We start from the raw sequence: 14,652 nt of genomic DNA on the forward strand, positions 1-14,652 counted from the left end.
CCCTTGAAACTGCTTGAAAGCCAGTATTGTTTTTATCATTTTAAAAATTATTTAAACTAGTGAAAACAGCCGATCTACAAGCACACAATGCCTTGCGGTGTGAGGCGTTGTGTGCTTGTAGATCTGCTGTTTTCACTACTTTTGTGCTACAGCCTTGTACGATGAAGCAGGGCTTTACTTTGCCAAGAAACATACAAATTTGAAACTTGGAGATACAAGGTTTCTTCCCGACAGTGATGATATTTACACCCCCGTATTATGTTGGTGTGCCCATGGATTCTTGGGACATGAAAAGTGTGCCCATGGATTCTTGGGACATGAAAAGTGTGCCCATGGATTCTTGGGACATGAAAAGTGTGCCCATGGATTCTTGGGACATGAAAAGTGTGCCCAATGCAGAAAAAAGGTTGAGAAACACTGGGTTAGAGTAGAAACGAAGATTGCTCGGTAGACAGAGAGCTTTGCCTTCTGGCTCAACTCTTTTTTTCTTCACAACAGAACGATTGGTATCTTATTTAACGCAAACTTTATGGAGGCGTAACCAGTGTGCAGACTCTACTTGTCCTTCATCTTATTTAACTCCCCTCTCTATTTTGCCTCTCTCCTCTCCTCTCCTCTCCTCTCCTCTCCTCTCCTCTCCTCTCCTCTCCTCTCCTCTCCTCTCCTCTCCTCTCCAGGTGTTGTCATCGTGTGTGAAGGACAGTGTGTATTTGGCGGAGGAGAGCGTTCCAGTGGGTTTGATGTTTGCGTCCAAAGCCGTGGTTCAGCTGATGGTCAATCCATTTGTTGGACCGCTAACTAACAGGTACACACCTCTAACTACACACCTCTAACTAACAGGTACACACCTCTAACTACACACCTCTAACTAACAGGTACACACCTCTAACTACACACCTCTAACTAACAGGTACACACCTCTAACTAACAGGTACACACCTCTAACTACACACCTCTAACTAACAGGTACACACCTCTAACTAACAGGTACACACCTCTAACTACACACCTCTAACTAACAGGTACACACCTCTAACTACACACCTCTAACTACACACCTCTACTAACAGGTACACACCTCTAACTACACACCTCTAACTACACACCTCTAACTAACAGGTACACACAGGTACACACCTCTAACTAACAGGTACTCTATGTTAATACTAAGCTCTATTATAGTCTATTGTGTTATATTAAGCTCTCCTCTCCTCTCCTCTCCTCTCCTCTCCTCTCCTCTCCTCTCCTCTCCTCTCCTCTCCTCTCCTCTCCTCTCCTCTCCTCTCCTCTCCTCTCTAGGATTGGCTATCACATTCCCATGTTTGCTGGTTTTATCATCATGTTTGTTTCTACCATCAGTGAGTTTTAAGAACACGCTTGCACGCACACACATTCACACACACACATACACACACGCGCGCGCACGAACGCGCACGCTCACACAAACAAACAAACACACTTTCTCTCTCACACACTCTGCATGTTTATGCCTTGCTAAAATAAAGTGCATTTCAGTGAATCAATATAATTCATAATGTGTAAAGATCTACTTAAAGGGGAAGACCACCCATTTTCAATATTGAACTATATCATTAATATACCTTAGAGGAGTTGTGTGGAAATAAAAAAAAAAGTTCCCCCTCTTCTGTGTTGGATTGATTTTGGGTTACAACTTGATGACATCACACATTGTACTTTACAATACAAACCCCAAAATCAATCCTTCAGTTCTCGGCAACACAGAAGAGGGGGAACTTTTGTATTATTTCCACACAACTCCTCTAAGGTATATTAATGACATAGTTCAATATTCAAAATGGTCTTCCCCTTTAACAAACAGTGTGTGTTGTTACAATAGCTTCTTCAGACGATTGTGTAGCAATGTCGTTCATTGTGTGTGTGTGTGTGTGTGTGTGTGTGCGTGCGTGCGTGCGTGCGTGCGTGTGTGCGCGTGCGTGCGTGCGTGCGTGCGTGCGTGCGTGTGTGCGCGTGCATGCGTGCGTGCGTGTGTGTGCGTGCGTGTGTGTGTGCAGTGTTTGCTTTCTCAGGAACGTACAGTCTGTTGTTCTTCGCTCGTTCCCTCCAGGGCATAGGCTCCTCCTTCTCCTCTGTGGCAGGTAAGATGCCTTGCTCAAGGACAACAGGGACCGTTGAGGAAGGGGGGGGGGGGGGGGGGTTGATGGGTTTCTCACCTCTTTCCCCCCACGGTCTTCACTTTGACCGAGGTGCTTCAATGACTACGTTTACATTTAAAGGTGTATTCAGTGATAATGAAAGTGGCCGGGGGTCATCTTGTCCCTTACTGGCCTTACAATGTGGAAATGTTTAGTTTTTTATAGATTTTTTACACCATTATAATGTTCTTGTTTTGATCATTAGACCCGATCACTGAATATCGGTAGGCCTACGTCTCCAGCTTCAGTATATGTATGATACTGATTTACTACGAGACTGTGGCATTTTATGAGTTCAGTAGTTTACAATCTAGGCATTTAGCAGACGTTCTTAATTCCGAGCGACTGTGGTTCTCAAAACTTTTATTTTGACCATCATAACTAAACATCATAACATAACTACGGCCATACTCTACCCTGATTGGTCGAGGACTGGCTGGCCACCTCTGAAAACTGAATCTAGCTATGCTCGTAACACAAGTTACTTATATGGTCAGCACACACATTCTAGTGAGAAGAATGAATGGAAAATGTACCAATTAGATTTTTATTTGAATGAAATACAATCACTGAATATACCTTTAAGCAATATTACACGAGAGGGTGTGCATTATCACGGTTAGTTGAACGCCAGCCTTGCTGGCGGAAACGAGCCAAAGGCGACCTCGTTTGACCTCGTTCAGCCTGCTGCTTAGTGGCCCAGCAGATGTCGCTGTTTCACCTTCTACTGGTCGCAATACATTATAATCTCAATATGAGTGGGTGAACTTTTCACTTGTTTTGTTACCTTCGTAAACCTGTTCATAAACACTTGCTAGTTTAACGTATTTTCTTTTAAATAATCATGATATGCTTTTTAGTCCCATTAATTAAATAAAATTAATGATAAACTAGGGTATGTTTCTAGGGTTTCTAGTACTGGTTCTACCGGGTGCGGTTGCAGCCAATAGCATTAGTTTCTGTATCTTTCTATATGCGTCCATTTGGGAAGATGGCGGATTTGAAAATCGCTGAAAAATAGGCTTCATATAGGCTCTGTAGAAACCAATGGTGTCACTTTGTCCATTCATTTCTACGGTCTATCTATGGTTTACTTGGACCCTAATATATTCCACTCATAACCAGAATGACAGCTCAATTAGAATTAAAAGGCCTTTAATATGTAAACACCTCATTGGAAGAGAGCATTCCCATGCAGTCTGATCGGAAAGGAATATTCATTCTGGATGGGTTGAGAGGGGGGGGGGGGGGGGGGTATAAACCTTTTTGGTGTTCAGATCAACAGGACAAGATGAGCATGTAAACACTTGTTCCGAGATGAGCATGTAAACACTTGTTCCGATGGTTTCTCTCTGGTCAGTCGGCCCACTTTAAGAAGCAGTGTTTTTAGACGACTTCAATGGAAATATAAGCCTTATAAGCCTTCCGTCTTTCTGGTGTTTTTCATCCTCCTCTGTGATGTCGTGCACGTTGTTTATGGAAGTGATGATGATGATGATGATGATGTCCTCTTTCTGTTTTGATCACCAAATAGATTCAGTTCATTTCACTGGATGCTCTCCTCCCGCTAAGGTTCAGGAAAAGGACAGTTTTCCACATGCTTTTGAGGGAGTGTTCTCAACACACTCATGGCCCCTTAACCACTAAGGAATATGTTTATATTTGATATTTGTATTAAGCCTGATGTCCTCAGTAGCAATTGTTGTCCATGTGAATTCAATTGAATTACTATTTGTTTTGTCTATTCCACTAAGTTCATTGACTATGTGTCACCTCGCCCTAAACATCTTTCAGGTGTGACGTGTCATCACCTTCATTAATGATGACTGATGTCACCTTTCCTGAGGTGTGGACAAAACAAAACACAAAAATTACTTGTGTGTGATCCTCCTTGTTTTTTTTTTGTTTTTTTTTATAATTTTTTATTCCACGATTTTGTAACCCATTTTCACCCATTGCCAATTGCCTATGTAATCCTGGGCTCTGCTCTCCCTCTGCCATTACTGGGGAGACAACGGACTGACCTCATGCTTCCTTCTATGCATGAGGAGTCCAAGTTGCTTCATTTCACCTGACAGTGGGGATTTGCCCTGGTTTGAACGTAACGCGTGGAAGGAACACATTATTCAAACCAGTTCCTTTCCCCTCCATCAGGCGCCCCGGCTGGCAAGGAGGAGGCATTATTGAGACCAGGATTACGTGCATGTTTTTGTAAGGGTATCAACCCTAGGAGACACGGGGAGAACATGCTAACTCCACACAGAAAGGCCCTATTGCCAACCCCACCTAGGGTGTGGGCGCTGATGACGTGGAGGGAGGAACACGCCCCCCAGCAGCCACAGTCCCCCGGAGGGAATCGAACCCAGGACCTTCTAGCTGTGAGGCGAAGCGTTAACCACTGCACCACCGTGCCCCCACCCTCCGTGTTTTATTTATTTATTGAACAGTTAAGGGGTAACGGAAAAGTATGGACGTAAGAGCTGAATTAATAACATTGTTACACTGTTAATGTCTCTTGTGTCTCTCTCTCTCTCTGTGTGTGTGTGGTGTGTGTGTGTGTGTGTGTGTGTGTGTGTGTGTGTGTGTGTGTGTGTGTGTGTGTGTGTGTGTGCGTGCGCGTGCGCGTGCGTGCGTGCGTGTGTGTGTGTGTAGGTCTTGGTATGTTAGCCAGTGTGTATACAGATGATGAGGAGAGAGGGGTTGCCATGGGGATCGCTCTTGGAGGCTTGGCTATGGGAGTCCTCAGTAAGACACACACACACACACACACACACACACACACACACACACACACACACACACGCACACACACACACACACACACACACACACACACACACACACACACACACACAGAGAGAGTAAACACACACAAATTTAAATGTCTCCTTTCGTCACTGTCGGGCAGAAACCTTGTATCTCCAAGTTTCAAATGTGTTCGTTTTTTCGTAAAGTAAAGCCCCACTTCGTCATACAAGACTGTCACACAAAACCTGTGAAAATAGCAGATCTTGTGTGCTTGTAGATCTGCTCTTTTCACTATTTAAAATCATTTTTAAAATGACAAATACAAAACGAACGGTTTTGGACATACAACCCGACAACAACAATTTGTATGCGCAAATACAAATAGATTGACATACGACAGAGGTTGACATTTCACGGTATCTTCTCCTGCACACAGCCTGTGTGTCACAGATGAAAGACACTTTTCTCTTGGTCAGGATTACTCTGGATTTCTCAGACCACTCAATAAGCCTCTGATGGCAAAGTTGACAAAAACATGAACAAACCACGTGAGCTCATGGAAGTTACTCAACAATCAACTAGGCTGCAGTTCTGAACTGAAAACCATTTACCACAACATAAACATCAAAACGGCCGTCGCCTTCACAAGCTAGAAGTGGCTTAACTGTCTTAACATCTACTTTATACCACCATAGCCACATCACTGGTTAAAACACTGTCCTCCCCATCTGGGCAGTATGGTGGAGAACACGTCAATAAATAGTACAGAAATCTAGAGGTAAGCAAAGATGATTTTAAACTCACCACAGTGACAACTGACGAGGTGTTTAAAAGATTGAGCGTCCTACATCAACACGAGGCCACTGGCCATGACAAACTTCCCCCAAAATTTCTCAGAGACTCATCATTACCCACATAATAAACCTATTTATGAAACAGGGTCATGTCCCCCAGGACTTTGAAACTAGCAAAAGTAACGCCCCACAGGTAGTCTAATGGATAAATGGGTACTACATATTCACTATTAAACCAGTTTGCAGAAAATATAGAGGTTTTATTACAATCTGGTAGAAAAATAGTGATTACATTACAAAGTCTCTTTTCATTAACAATAAGTTAAATGTAGAAAAGGCGAAGATGTTAAATATATTACTTTGTAGTTAAGGATGTGATCTCAACAGCACAATGCTGTGAAATGGCTTAGAGTTTGCTCAACAATAAACAAACAATAACAAAAGAACGAAATAATGGTCTAGAACAAAATACAAACGAAAAGATAGGCTATTAAGGAACAGAACAAGGGAAAGACAACTTAACCAAACGGGCAGCCGTTCCGACCGCTCAAAGCATACTCTAACAACCAAGATAACCAGTAAACAAAACAAACAGTGGGGTACAGCGGGGAGCTGCAGCAGGGCGAACTCGATGAAGACAGTTTGAAGCCGGCTTTTGTAGCCGTGCGACGGGGAGTGGCCACCTCCCTTCCGCTGTCGTCAAAGGCTCAGCCAACCGTGGCGTCCCACGGCCGGACTCCGTCTCCCTGTCACCTCCGGTCCGACGCAGCAGGTGGATGGGTTGGGTACTTGGATATTATGGCAAGAATATTAATAATGAAGCCCTTGGGCGTAACACCCCTGCACAAAAAAAGTAGCAAACTAGACCCTGGCAACTTCCTTCCAATTTCAATCTGCTATTAGATATTTTCACTATTTTAAATCATTTTTAAAATGATAATACAAAACGAACGGTTTTGGACATACAAGGTTTCCACCCGACAACAACGATTTGTATCCACAAAATATATTACAATGAGAATAGATTCACATACGACAGAGGTTGACATTTCACGGTATCTTCTCCAGCACACAGCCTGTGTGTCACAGATGAAAGACACTTTTCTCTTGGTCAGGATTACTCTGGATTTCTCAGACCACTCAATAAGCCTCTGATGGCAAAGTTGACAAAAACATGAACAAACCACGTGAGCTCATGGAAGTTACTCAACAATCAGCTAGGCTGCAGTTCTGAACTGAAAACCATCCACCACAACATAAACATCAAAACGGCCGTCGCTTTCACAAGCTAGAAGTGGCTTAACTGTCTTAACATCTACTTTATACCACCATAGCCACATCACTGGTTAAAACACTGTCCTCCCCATCTGGGCAATATGGTGGAGAGCACGTCAATAAATAGTACAGAGATCTAGGGGTAAGCAAAGATGAGCACGGTGAAAACTGTTTAAAAAATTGAGCACCCCACATCAACACAAGGCCACTGGCCATGACAAAATCCCCCCCAAATTTCTCAGAGACTAAGCCGCCTCCATTGCTCATTACCCACATAATTAACCTATCTGTCAAACGGGGTCCCCCCAGGACATGACCCCAGTCAGGCCCCAGTAACACCCCTGCACAAAAAACATAGCAAACTAGACCCTGGCAACTACCGCCCCATTTCAGTTTTTTTGTTCCATCTCAAAAGTTGTGGAAAAAATAATCTACGAACAGGTTGCAATATATTGATTTAGTCCATTCCACTGACACATGCCTTCTCTATTTGAACGACCGCATCAAACGTGAGGTGGATCTGGGAAAATATTGCGGCATGGTGGTCATGCTGGACCCCCATAAGGCATTTGACACCGTAATTCACTCTATTCTGATTGATAAATTAAAAGCTACTGGTCTTCACAGCGCAACAGTGAGCTGGATGCAATCTTACCTGGTGGGGAGAGAACAGGTGGTGGAGGTGAACGGTCTTTGGATCAAATCATAACCTTAGCAAGGTCGATAACTTCACAGTCAAAGTGGGCGACACGAAAATTACCTACTTGGGTTGCATCCTAGAGGCTAATCTATCCAGTAAAAAAATTACAACAAAGGTAATAAAAAGAAATCAACCAACAAACTCATTTTTACAGAGGATCGCCCTGCTGCTCAATAACAATACACACAATACTCTAGCGAGTGCTCTCATTCAGCCCCTCTATTGCTATGGAGTCCATGCTTAACCTTCCTTTTCGGACTCACCTCACCGCTTTTCACTTTTCATCTTTTCTGGGTCTTAATAAGCATCTGTTATGACCGTATAATGTAACCTTCTGATCAGTGTTTGGATCTGTTATGTGTTGTGCTTTCTGTGCAGATCCAAATAAAATAATTAATGTGTGTGTGTGTGTGTGTGTGTGTGTGTGTGTGTGTGTGTGTGTGTGTGTGTGTGTGTGTGTGTGTGTGTGTGTGTGTGTGTAGTTGGTGCTCCGTTCGGCAGTGTGATGTATGACTTTGTGGGGAAGACCGCTCCCTTCCTCATCCTCGCCTTCCTGGCCTTGTTTGACGGAGGTAAGCATCAACTACAACACACACACACACACACACACACACACACACACACACACACACACACACACACACACACACACACACACACACACACACACACACACACACACACACACACACATCAGGAGGTAAGCATCAACTCACAAACATGTAGAAGATGCTAGAAGAGGCCTCATGGTGGCGCTAGAAGAGGGCCATGTGAGAAATGTAGTGGAGGTTTAGTTGTGCTTTGGCAGCCAAGGAGTGTGTGTGCAGAGGTTGGCATGGATAGGGGCAACGGTGGCGGAGATATGAGTAGGGCAAAAGTGTGACGTGACGGACAGACTGACTGACCGACAGACTAGGTTTTTGATAGTAGTAACCTGACGGTCTCAATCATTTATAAATCATACATAAACCACTTTAGCCCCTATTTTATACCTATAGGCTACTTGAAAATATGTGTCGCATCGTTGTGAGATTGTACTTTGTACTTCTATTTTTGGAACTTTTGATGCCAACACTCATACTTTCATACAAGTACATTTTGAATTCCTGACTTTTACTTGTAACAGAGTATTTTTACATTGCATTATTGATACTTTTACTTAAAGTAAACTATGTGAGTACTTTTTCCACCCCACCTACAGTATGTGTCTGGTCTGTTTTCAGCGCTCCAGATGTGCATCCTACAACCATCTAAGATCTGTCCTGGGGTGAGTGCAGATTCTGTGACTTCACAATGAAATAGGCCTGGGCATTCACCAAATATTCAAACATTCCAATATCAAAGTCACTATTCGACGTTGTTCACAGAAGTCGAATATTCGCTTATTTTATTTTATTGTTTTCTCTTTAAAAAATATATAGTTTATAAAGCTTGGCTCGATAGGAAGTCATAAGAATGAGTTGTCAATTAATGCCCCTGGTGGATGAATGTGTTAATGCTCTACCAGGGGTTCTCAGTCACCCTACAATGAACAGACAAAACAAAATGGTTTAACACTATTTTGAAACGTGTGTATTGTGTACCATGTATGTGTGTGTGTGTACCATGTGTACCATGTATGTGTGTGTGTGTGTGTGTTTCTCAGAGTGTGGAGGGGACCCCCTTGTTGACCCTACTGAAGGACCCCTACATTCTGATCAGTGCAGGTGAGCAGCTTATATGGATGTTCTACATTGTAAACCTGTTTTATATGGAAGCTCTATAGTAATAACATCAATTTAATATGGATGTTCAAGAATGTAAATCTATTTTATACAGTAGGCCTATATAGATTTTTCTAGATTGTAAATCTGTTTTATATAGACGCTTTAGAATATAAGTGCGTCCTAGCCTGGCATGGCCAGACAGACTCTAAAAAAAGGCCGTCTTGTAAGCCTGTGCGGGCTGGGAATCGTTTGGTGCAGGACACTATAATAAAAATGTATGTATCTATCTATCTATCTATCTATCTATCTATCTATCTATCTATCTATCTATCTATCTATCTATCTATCTATCTATCTATCTATCTATCTGTAAAAGAGCAATTCTACATGGTGGTATTCTATTGATACTTTTACTCAAGCAAAAGCACTTTTTCCACCACTGTCATCTAGAGTCTAGAAAGTAATAAATCAATTTAGATAATTTATCCTATTCTACGTTATAAATCTTTATATAGAGTTGCATAAATCTGTGTTAGCCAATAAGGATGCTGTGTAGGTTGTATACTGTTAGCCAATAAGGATGCTGTGTAGGTTGTATACTGTTAGCCAATAAGGATGCTGTGTAGGTTGTATACTGTTAGCCAATAAGGATGCTGTGTAGGTTGTATACTGTTAGCCAATAAGGATGCTGTGTAGGTTGTATACTGTTAGCCAATAAGGATGCTGTGTAGGTTGTATACTGTTAGCCAATAAGGATGCTGTGTAGGTTGTATACTGTTAGCCAATAAGGATGCTGTGTAGGTTGTATACTGTTAGCCAATAAGGATGCTGTGTAGGTTGTATACTGTTAGCCAATAAGGATGCTGTGTAGGTTGTATACTGTTAGCCAATAAGGATGCTGTGTAGGTTGTATACTGTTAGCCAATAAGGATGCTGTGTAGGTTGTATACTGTTAGCCAATAAGGATGCTGTGTAGGTTGTATACTGTTAGCCAATAAGGATGCTGTGTAGGTTGTATACTGTTAGCCAATAAGGATGCTGTGTAGGTTGTATACTGTTAGCCAATAAGGATGCTGTGTAGGTTGTATACTGTTAGCCAATAAGGATGCTGTGTAGGTTGTATACTGTTAGCCAATAAGGATGCTGTGTAGGTTGTATACTGTTAGCCAATAAGGATGCTGTGTAGGTTGTATACTGTTAGCCAATAAGGATGCTGTGTAGGTTGTATACTGTTAGCCAATAAGGATGCTGTGTAGGTTGTATACTGTTAGCCAATAAGGATGCTGTGTAGGTTGTAAACCTGTCTGATGTGTTCGTTCCAGGCTCGTTGTGTTTTGCCAACATGGGCGTGGCCATGTTGGAACCGACCCTGCCCATCTGGATGATGCAGACCATGTGCTCCCCTAAATGGCAGCTGGGTACGTTGAATCCCCCCCCCCCCCCCCCCCCCCCCCCCCACTGATCCTCATACCATAATAATAGTATTTATTGTCCCCTCAGAGATGATCATCTTCACAGTTTGTTCCAACAGAATCTCCAACAGAGTTACTACAGGGGCGCCACCAAACATTTGTCTATTACAGGGGTCTTCAACAGGGGGTCCGGGACTCCTAGGGGGAGTAACCACTTGAACCCTAGTGTCCATATTCTGAGAACTTTAGCAAAAAATAGCAGATCTACAAGCTCACAACGCCGTTGTGAGCTTGTAGATTGGCTATTTTCGGCAAAGAGCTTTGGTGTAGAGGGGAAAAATAGCACAATAAGTGAAAGGTCAAGTTTATTAAGTGTTGACGGTTCAAGTGGTTAAATATCTGAAAACACAAATTGACATGAATCCAAAATACACTGATGATTGTGCTGTCAAACGATGAAACTATTATGTAATCCATGAACAGGTTGTGGGGGTCCCTGCTTCATCTCTCTCTCAACTAAGGGGTCCTTGGCCTGAAAACGTTGAAGACCCCTGGTCTATTAGAAACTTTTTTTTCTTTTTCTATTTTTTTTCTATTTCTTTTTCTTTTTCTATTAATCACATGAATCCTAGCATCCAGGGACGTGCTGGCCATTGGGAAAAGCGGGACAACTCCCAAACGGCCTATTCATTCCCGGCCTGTCCAGGCCGGCCATTAGGGAAAAAAATCAAAATATAATGTTGGCCTTCGTTCCATTTTGGGGGCTGGGCGGCCAACAAAGTAAATCGTCACTGTCGGGCAGAAACCTTGTATCTCCAAGTTTCAAATTTGATTTTTTTTTCGCAAAGCAAAGCCCTGCTTCATCATACAAGGCTGTTGCACAAAAGTTGTGAAAACAGCAGATCTACAAGCACACAACGCCTCGCGGTGCGAGGCGTTGTGTGCTTGTAGATCAGCTGTTTTCACTAGTTTAAATAATTTTTAAAATGATAAATACAAAACAAAAGTTTTTTTTTTCCACCCGACAACGACGAAATACAACTCATGTAATTGGCCCACTGGCTTGTCACTTGTCATGATCTGAAATGGCAAATCTTTGAGTAGCAGCAGTGCTATAGAGAGATATCTCTCTCTATAGCGCGCAATGAGGGCCTCTACAACTCTTTTTCCCGGGCTGAATCAGGGGCCCAGCACGTCCCTGTCACTGTGACATCACCTATGATACTCAGAGAAGGTATCTCCATATATGGGCATAAAAGGAATTCTGTTAGGGATGTCCATACCGTATATGGGCACAAAAGGGATCGTATCCCAGATTATGCCCTGTTAGGAGAACCACACTAAACAGAATCCATATTATGTCCAAGACAGGTGGCGCGACCTCGCCCTTACGCGTCTTACTGGTTATTAGAGGTATATGAAGCTATATGAAATATGAAAAGGTTTAATCTGCAACAGAATACAGAATATAGTTAGTGGTCCCTGGCTGCTCTCTCTCGGCTAAGGGGTCCTTGTCCTTGGTCAAAATGTAGAGTAAAAGTACAAAAGTATTGACATCAAAATTTAACAATAGTAAAAGTCATTATGAGGAAGGGACTCATTTTACAAGTTTTCCAATGTATAAAATCCTTTGAAAATTGCAGATCTGCAAGCTCGCAACAAACGCGTCGCTTTGCAAGCTTGTAGGGTGGCAGGTATATAGGCCTATTAGGTCTGAAGTGGTTCTGTAATAATAATCAAAATCTACAAACTAACTGGTAACTAAGGTTTTCAAATAATTGCCGTGGAGTAAATATATTTGCCTTTTGAGTGGAGTAGAAGTAAAATGATTGAAAATTGGAAATACTCCAGTAAAGTAAAAAAAAAAAAAAGAATAAGTACAGTACTTGAGTAAATGTACTTGGTTACTTTCCACCAGATAGCTATAAATCAGGCCATAAATCGTTGTGATGTCACAGTGACCTGGTCATATGTGTGTGTGTGTGTGTGTGTGCGTGTGTGTGTGTGTGTGTGCGTGCGTGCGTGTGTGTGTGTGTGTGTGTGTGTGCGTGTGTGTGTGTGTGTGTGTGCGTGTGTGTGTGTGTGCGTGCGTGCGTGTGTGCGTGCGTGCGTGCGTGCGTGCGACATTGGATGTCGCACTCACGCTGCAAAGATGTAGAAATCGCGCGCTCTGAGCAAGACTGGCCATGGCCCCTCCTTTCTGCTGGACTAGACTGCTCACCCAATCAAAACAGGCTATGCTGTTTGACTGGGCGATTTATTTATTTATTTTCCGCGACCGGGGTTGAGACGAGTCCTCCTGCGTTCATCATCATTTGGGATTTGCTATTGGAGTGGAGTGATTTCCTTACTGTGTTCTAGGTAGCCAGACATTAGCAGATCATCAGGTATAATAATGAGTGTATATTCATTATTATATATTATATATATAATGGGATATAATGTACCGGTATGCAGTGCCAAAGCCCACCGGGCCTGACGGGAGTAGAGCCGTTTAGCCGTTTTAATATACTCCAGGTTCTTGTGATCCGTCCAGGCAATGAACGGTTGTTCAGCACCCTCCAGCCAATGTCGCCACTCTTCAAGGGCCTTCACGGCCAACAGTTCCTGGTTCCCAATGTCCGCGGGGTCAAGTTCACAAGAGAAAAAGGCACAGGGGTGGATTCTGTGGTCTTCAAAGGAGCGATGGGACAGCATTGCTCCTACTCCCACATCAGAAGCGTCCACCTCAACAATGAATTAGCGGTTCGGTTCAGGGTGGATCAGGACAGGGGCAGACGTGAACCGGGTCTTGAGGTACTGGAACGCCTTCTCCGCCTCAGGTGACCAGAGAAATGGCCCTTTGGAGGAGGTTAGGGCAGTGAGTGGGGCCACCAATGTGCTGTAACCTCTATAGAAGAGCCTTCCGGTTAGCGGGCTGCTTCCGTTTATCGGGCTGCGACCACTGCTCTCACCTCTCTGGGTTGAGTGGGTTCATAGGGATGCTGTCAGCAGAAAGAATGTAGCCCAGGACAAAGACAAGTACACTTCTACGCTTTCACATAGAGGCGATTCTCAAGAAGGTGCTGGAGCACCTGTTTCACATGACGAGTGTGAGCTTGCAGGTTACTGGAGAAGATCAAGATATCATCTAAATAGACAAAGACGAACCGTCTCGGAGGACATCATTGACAAGAGCTTGAAAGCCAGAACATTAGTAAGGCCAAAAGGCATGACAGATAGATAGATAGATAGATAGATACCTTTATGACAAGGTACTCATAGTGGCCACTTGGGGTGTTGAATGCTATCTTCCACTCATCGCCTTCTCAGATCCTGACCAAGTGGTAAGCATTGCGAAGGTCAAGTTTGGCGAAGATAGAATCTTTCTAGACACTTAAAAGCAGAGATGAGAGGCAGTGGGTAGCAGTTCTTGTTGATGTCATTCAAGCCTCGGTCATCTATACAGGGCCGTAATCCTCCGTCCTTCTTCTCCACGAAGAAGAACCCTGTCTCAGCGGGTGAGGAAGAGGGGCGGTTGATTCTAGAGGCTAGTGACTTGGCCTACACAGGTTCTCCATGGCATCGGTCTCAGGGGCTGACAGGGAGTACAGGCGACCACGGGGGGGGGGGATCAGACATCAGGTTGATGGGGCAGTCATGTCATAAGGGGAATGTGGGGGTAAAGACATGGCCCGAGTTTTGTTGAAAAAAAAAAGTTCCAGTATTCAGGCGGAACCACAGACTCAGGGGAGTGTGAGGTTTGAGCTGATCTCAGGCAGTTAGTGAGACAATACTTCCCCCAGGAGGTGATCTTGCCAAATGACCAGTCTATGGAGGGGTTATGCAAGGCTAATATGGGAC

General features: G+C 43.4%; 1 protein-coding gene across 1 annotated transcript in view; it reads left to right on the forward strand.

The window, feature by feature from the left end:
- Positions 1–14,652, forward strand: part of slc18a1 (solute carrier family 18 member A1) — a gene marked incomplete at both ends in the record, with an annotated part of 35,623 nt that overhangs the window by 2,416 nt on the left and 18,555 nt on the right. Inside the window, 8 exons of the mRNA XM_080738830.1 lie at positions 678–805; positions 1,300–1,358; positions 2,034–2,117; positions 4,827–4,919; positions 8,174–8,263; positions 8,915–8,958; positions 9,337–9,397; positions 10,720–10,815. Of these exons, the coding sequence (XP_080594956.1) occupies positions 678–805; positions 1,300–1,358; positions 2,034–2,117; positions 4,827–4,919; positions 8,174–8,263; positions 8,915–8,958; positions 9,337–9,397; positions 10,720–10,815 (655 nt within the window). The remainder of the gene's footprint in view (positions 1–677; positions 806–1,299; positions 1,359–2,033; positions 2,118–4,826; positions 4,920–8,173; positions 8,264–8,914; positions 8,959–9,336; positions 9,398–10,719; positions 10,816–14,652) is intronic.

The sequence above is a fragment of the Nannobrachium achirus genome, assembly GCF_963921795.1.
Source record: "Nannobrachium achirus genome assembly, chromosome: 12".
NCBI classification, from domain to species: domain Eukaryota; kingdom Metazoa; phylum Chordata; class Actinopteri; order Myctophiformes; family Myctophidae; genus Nannobrachium; species Nannobrachium achirus.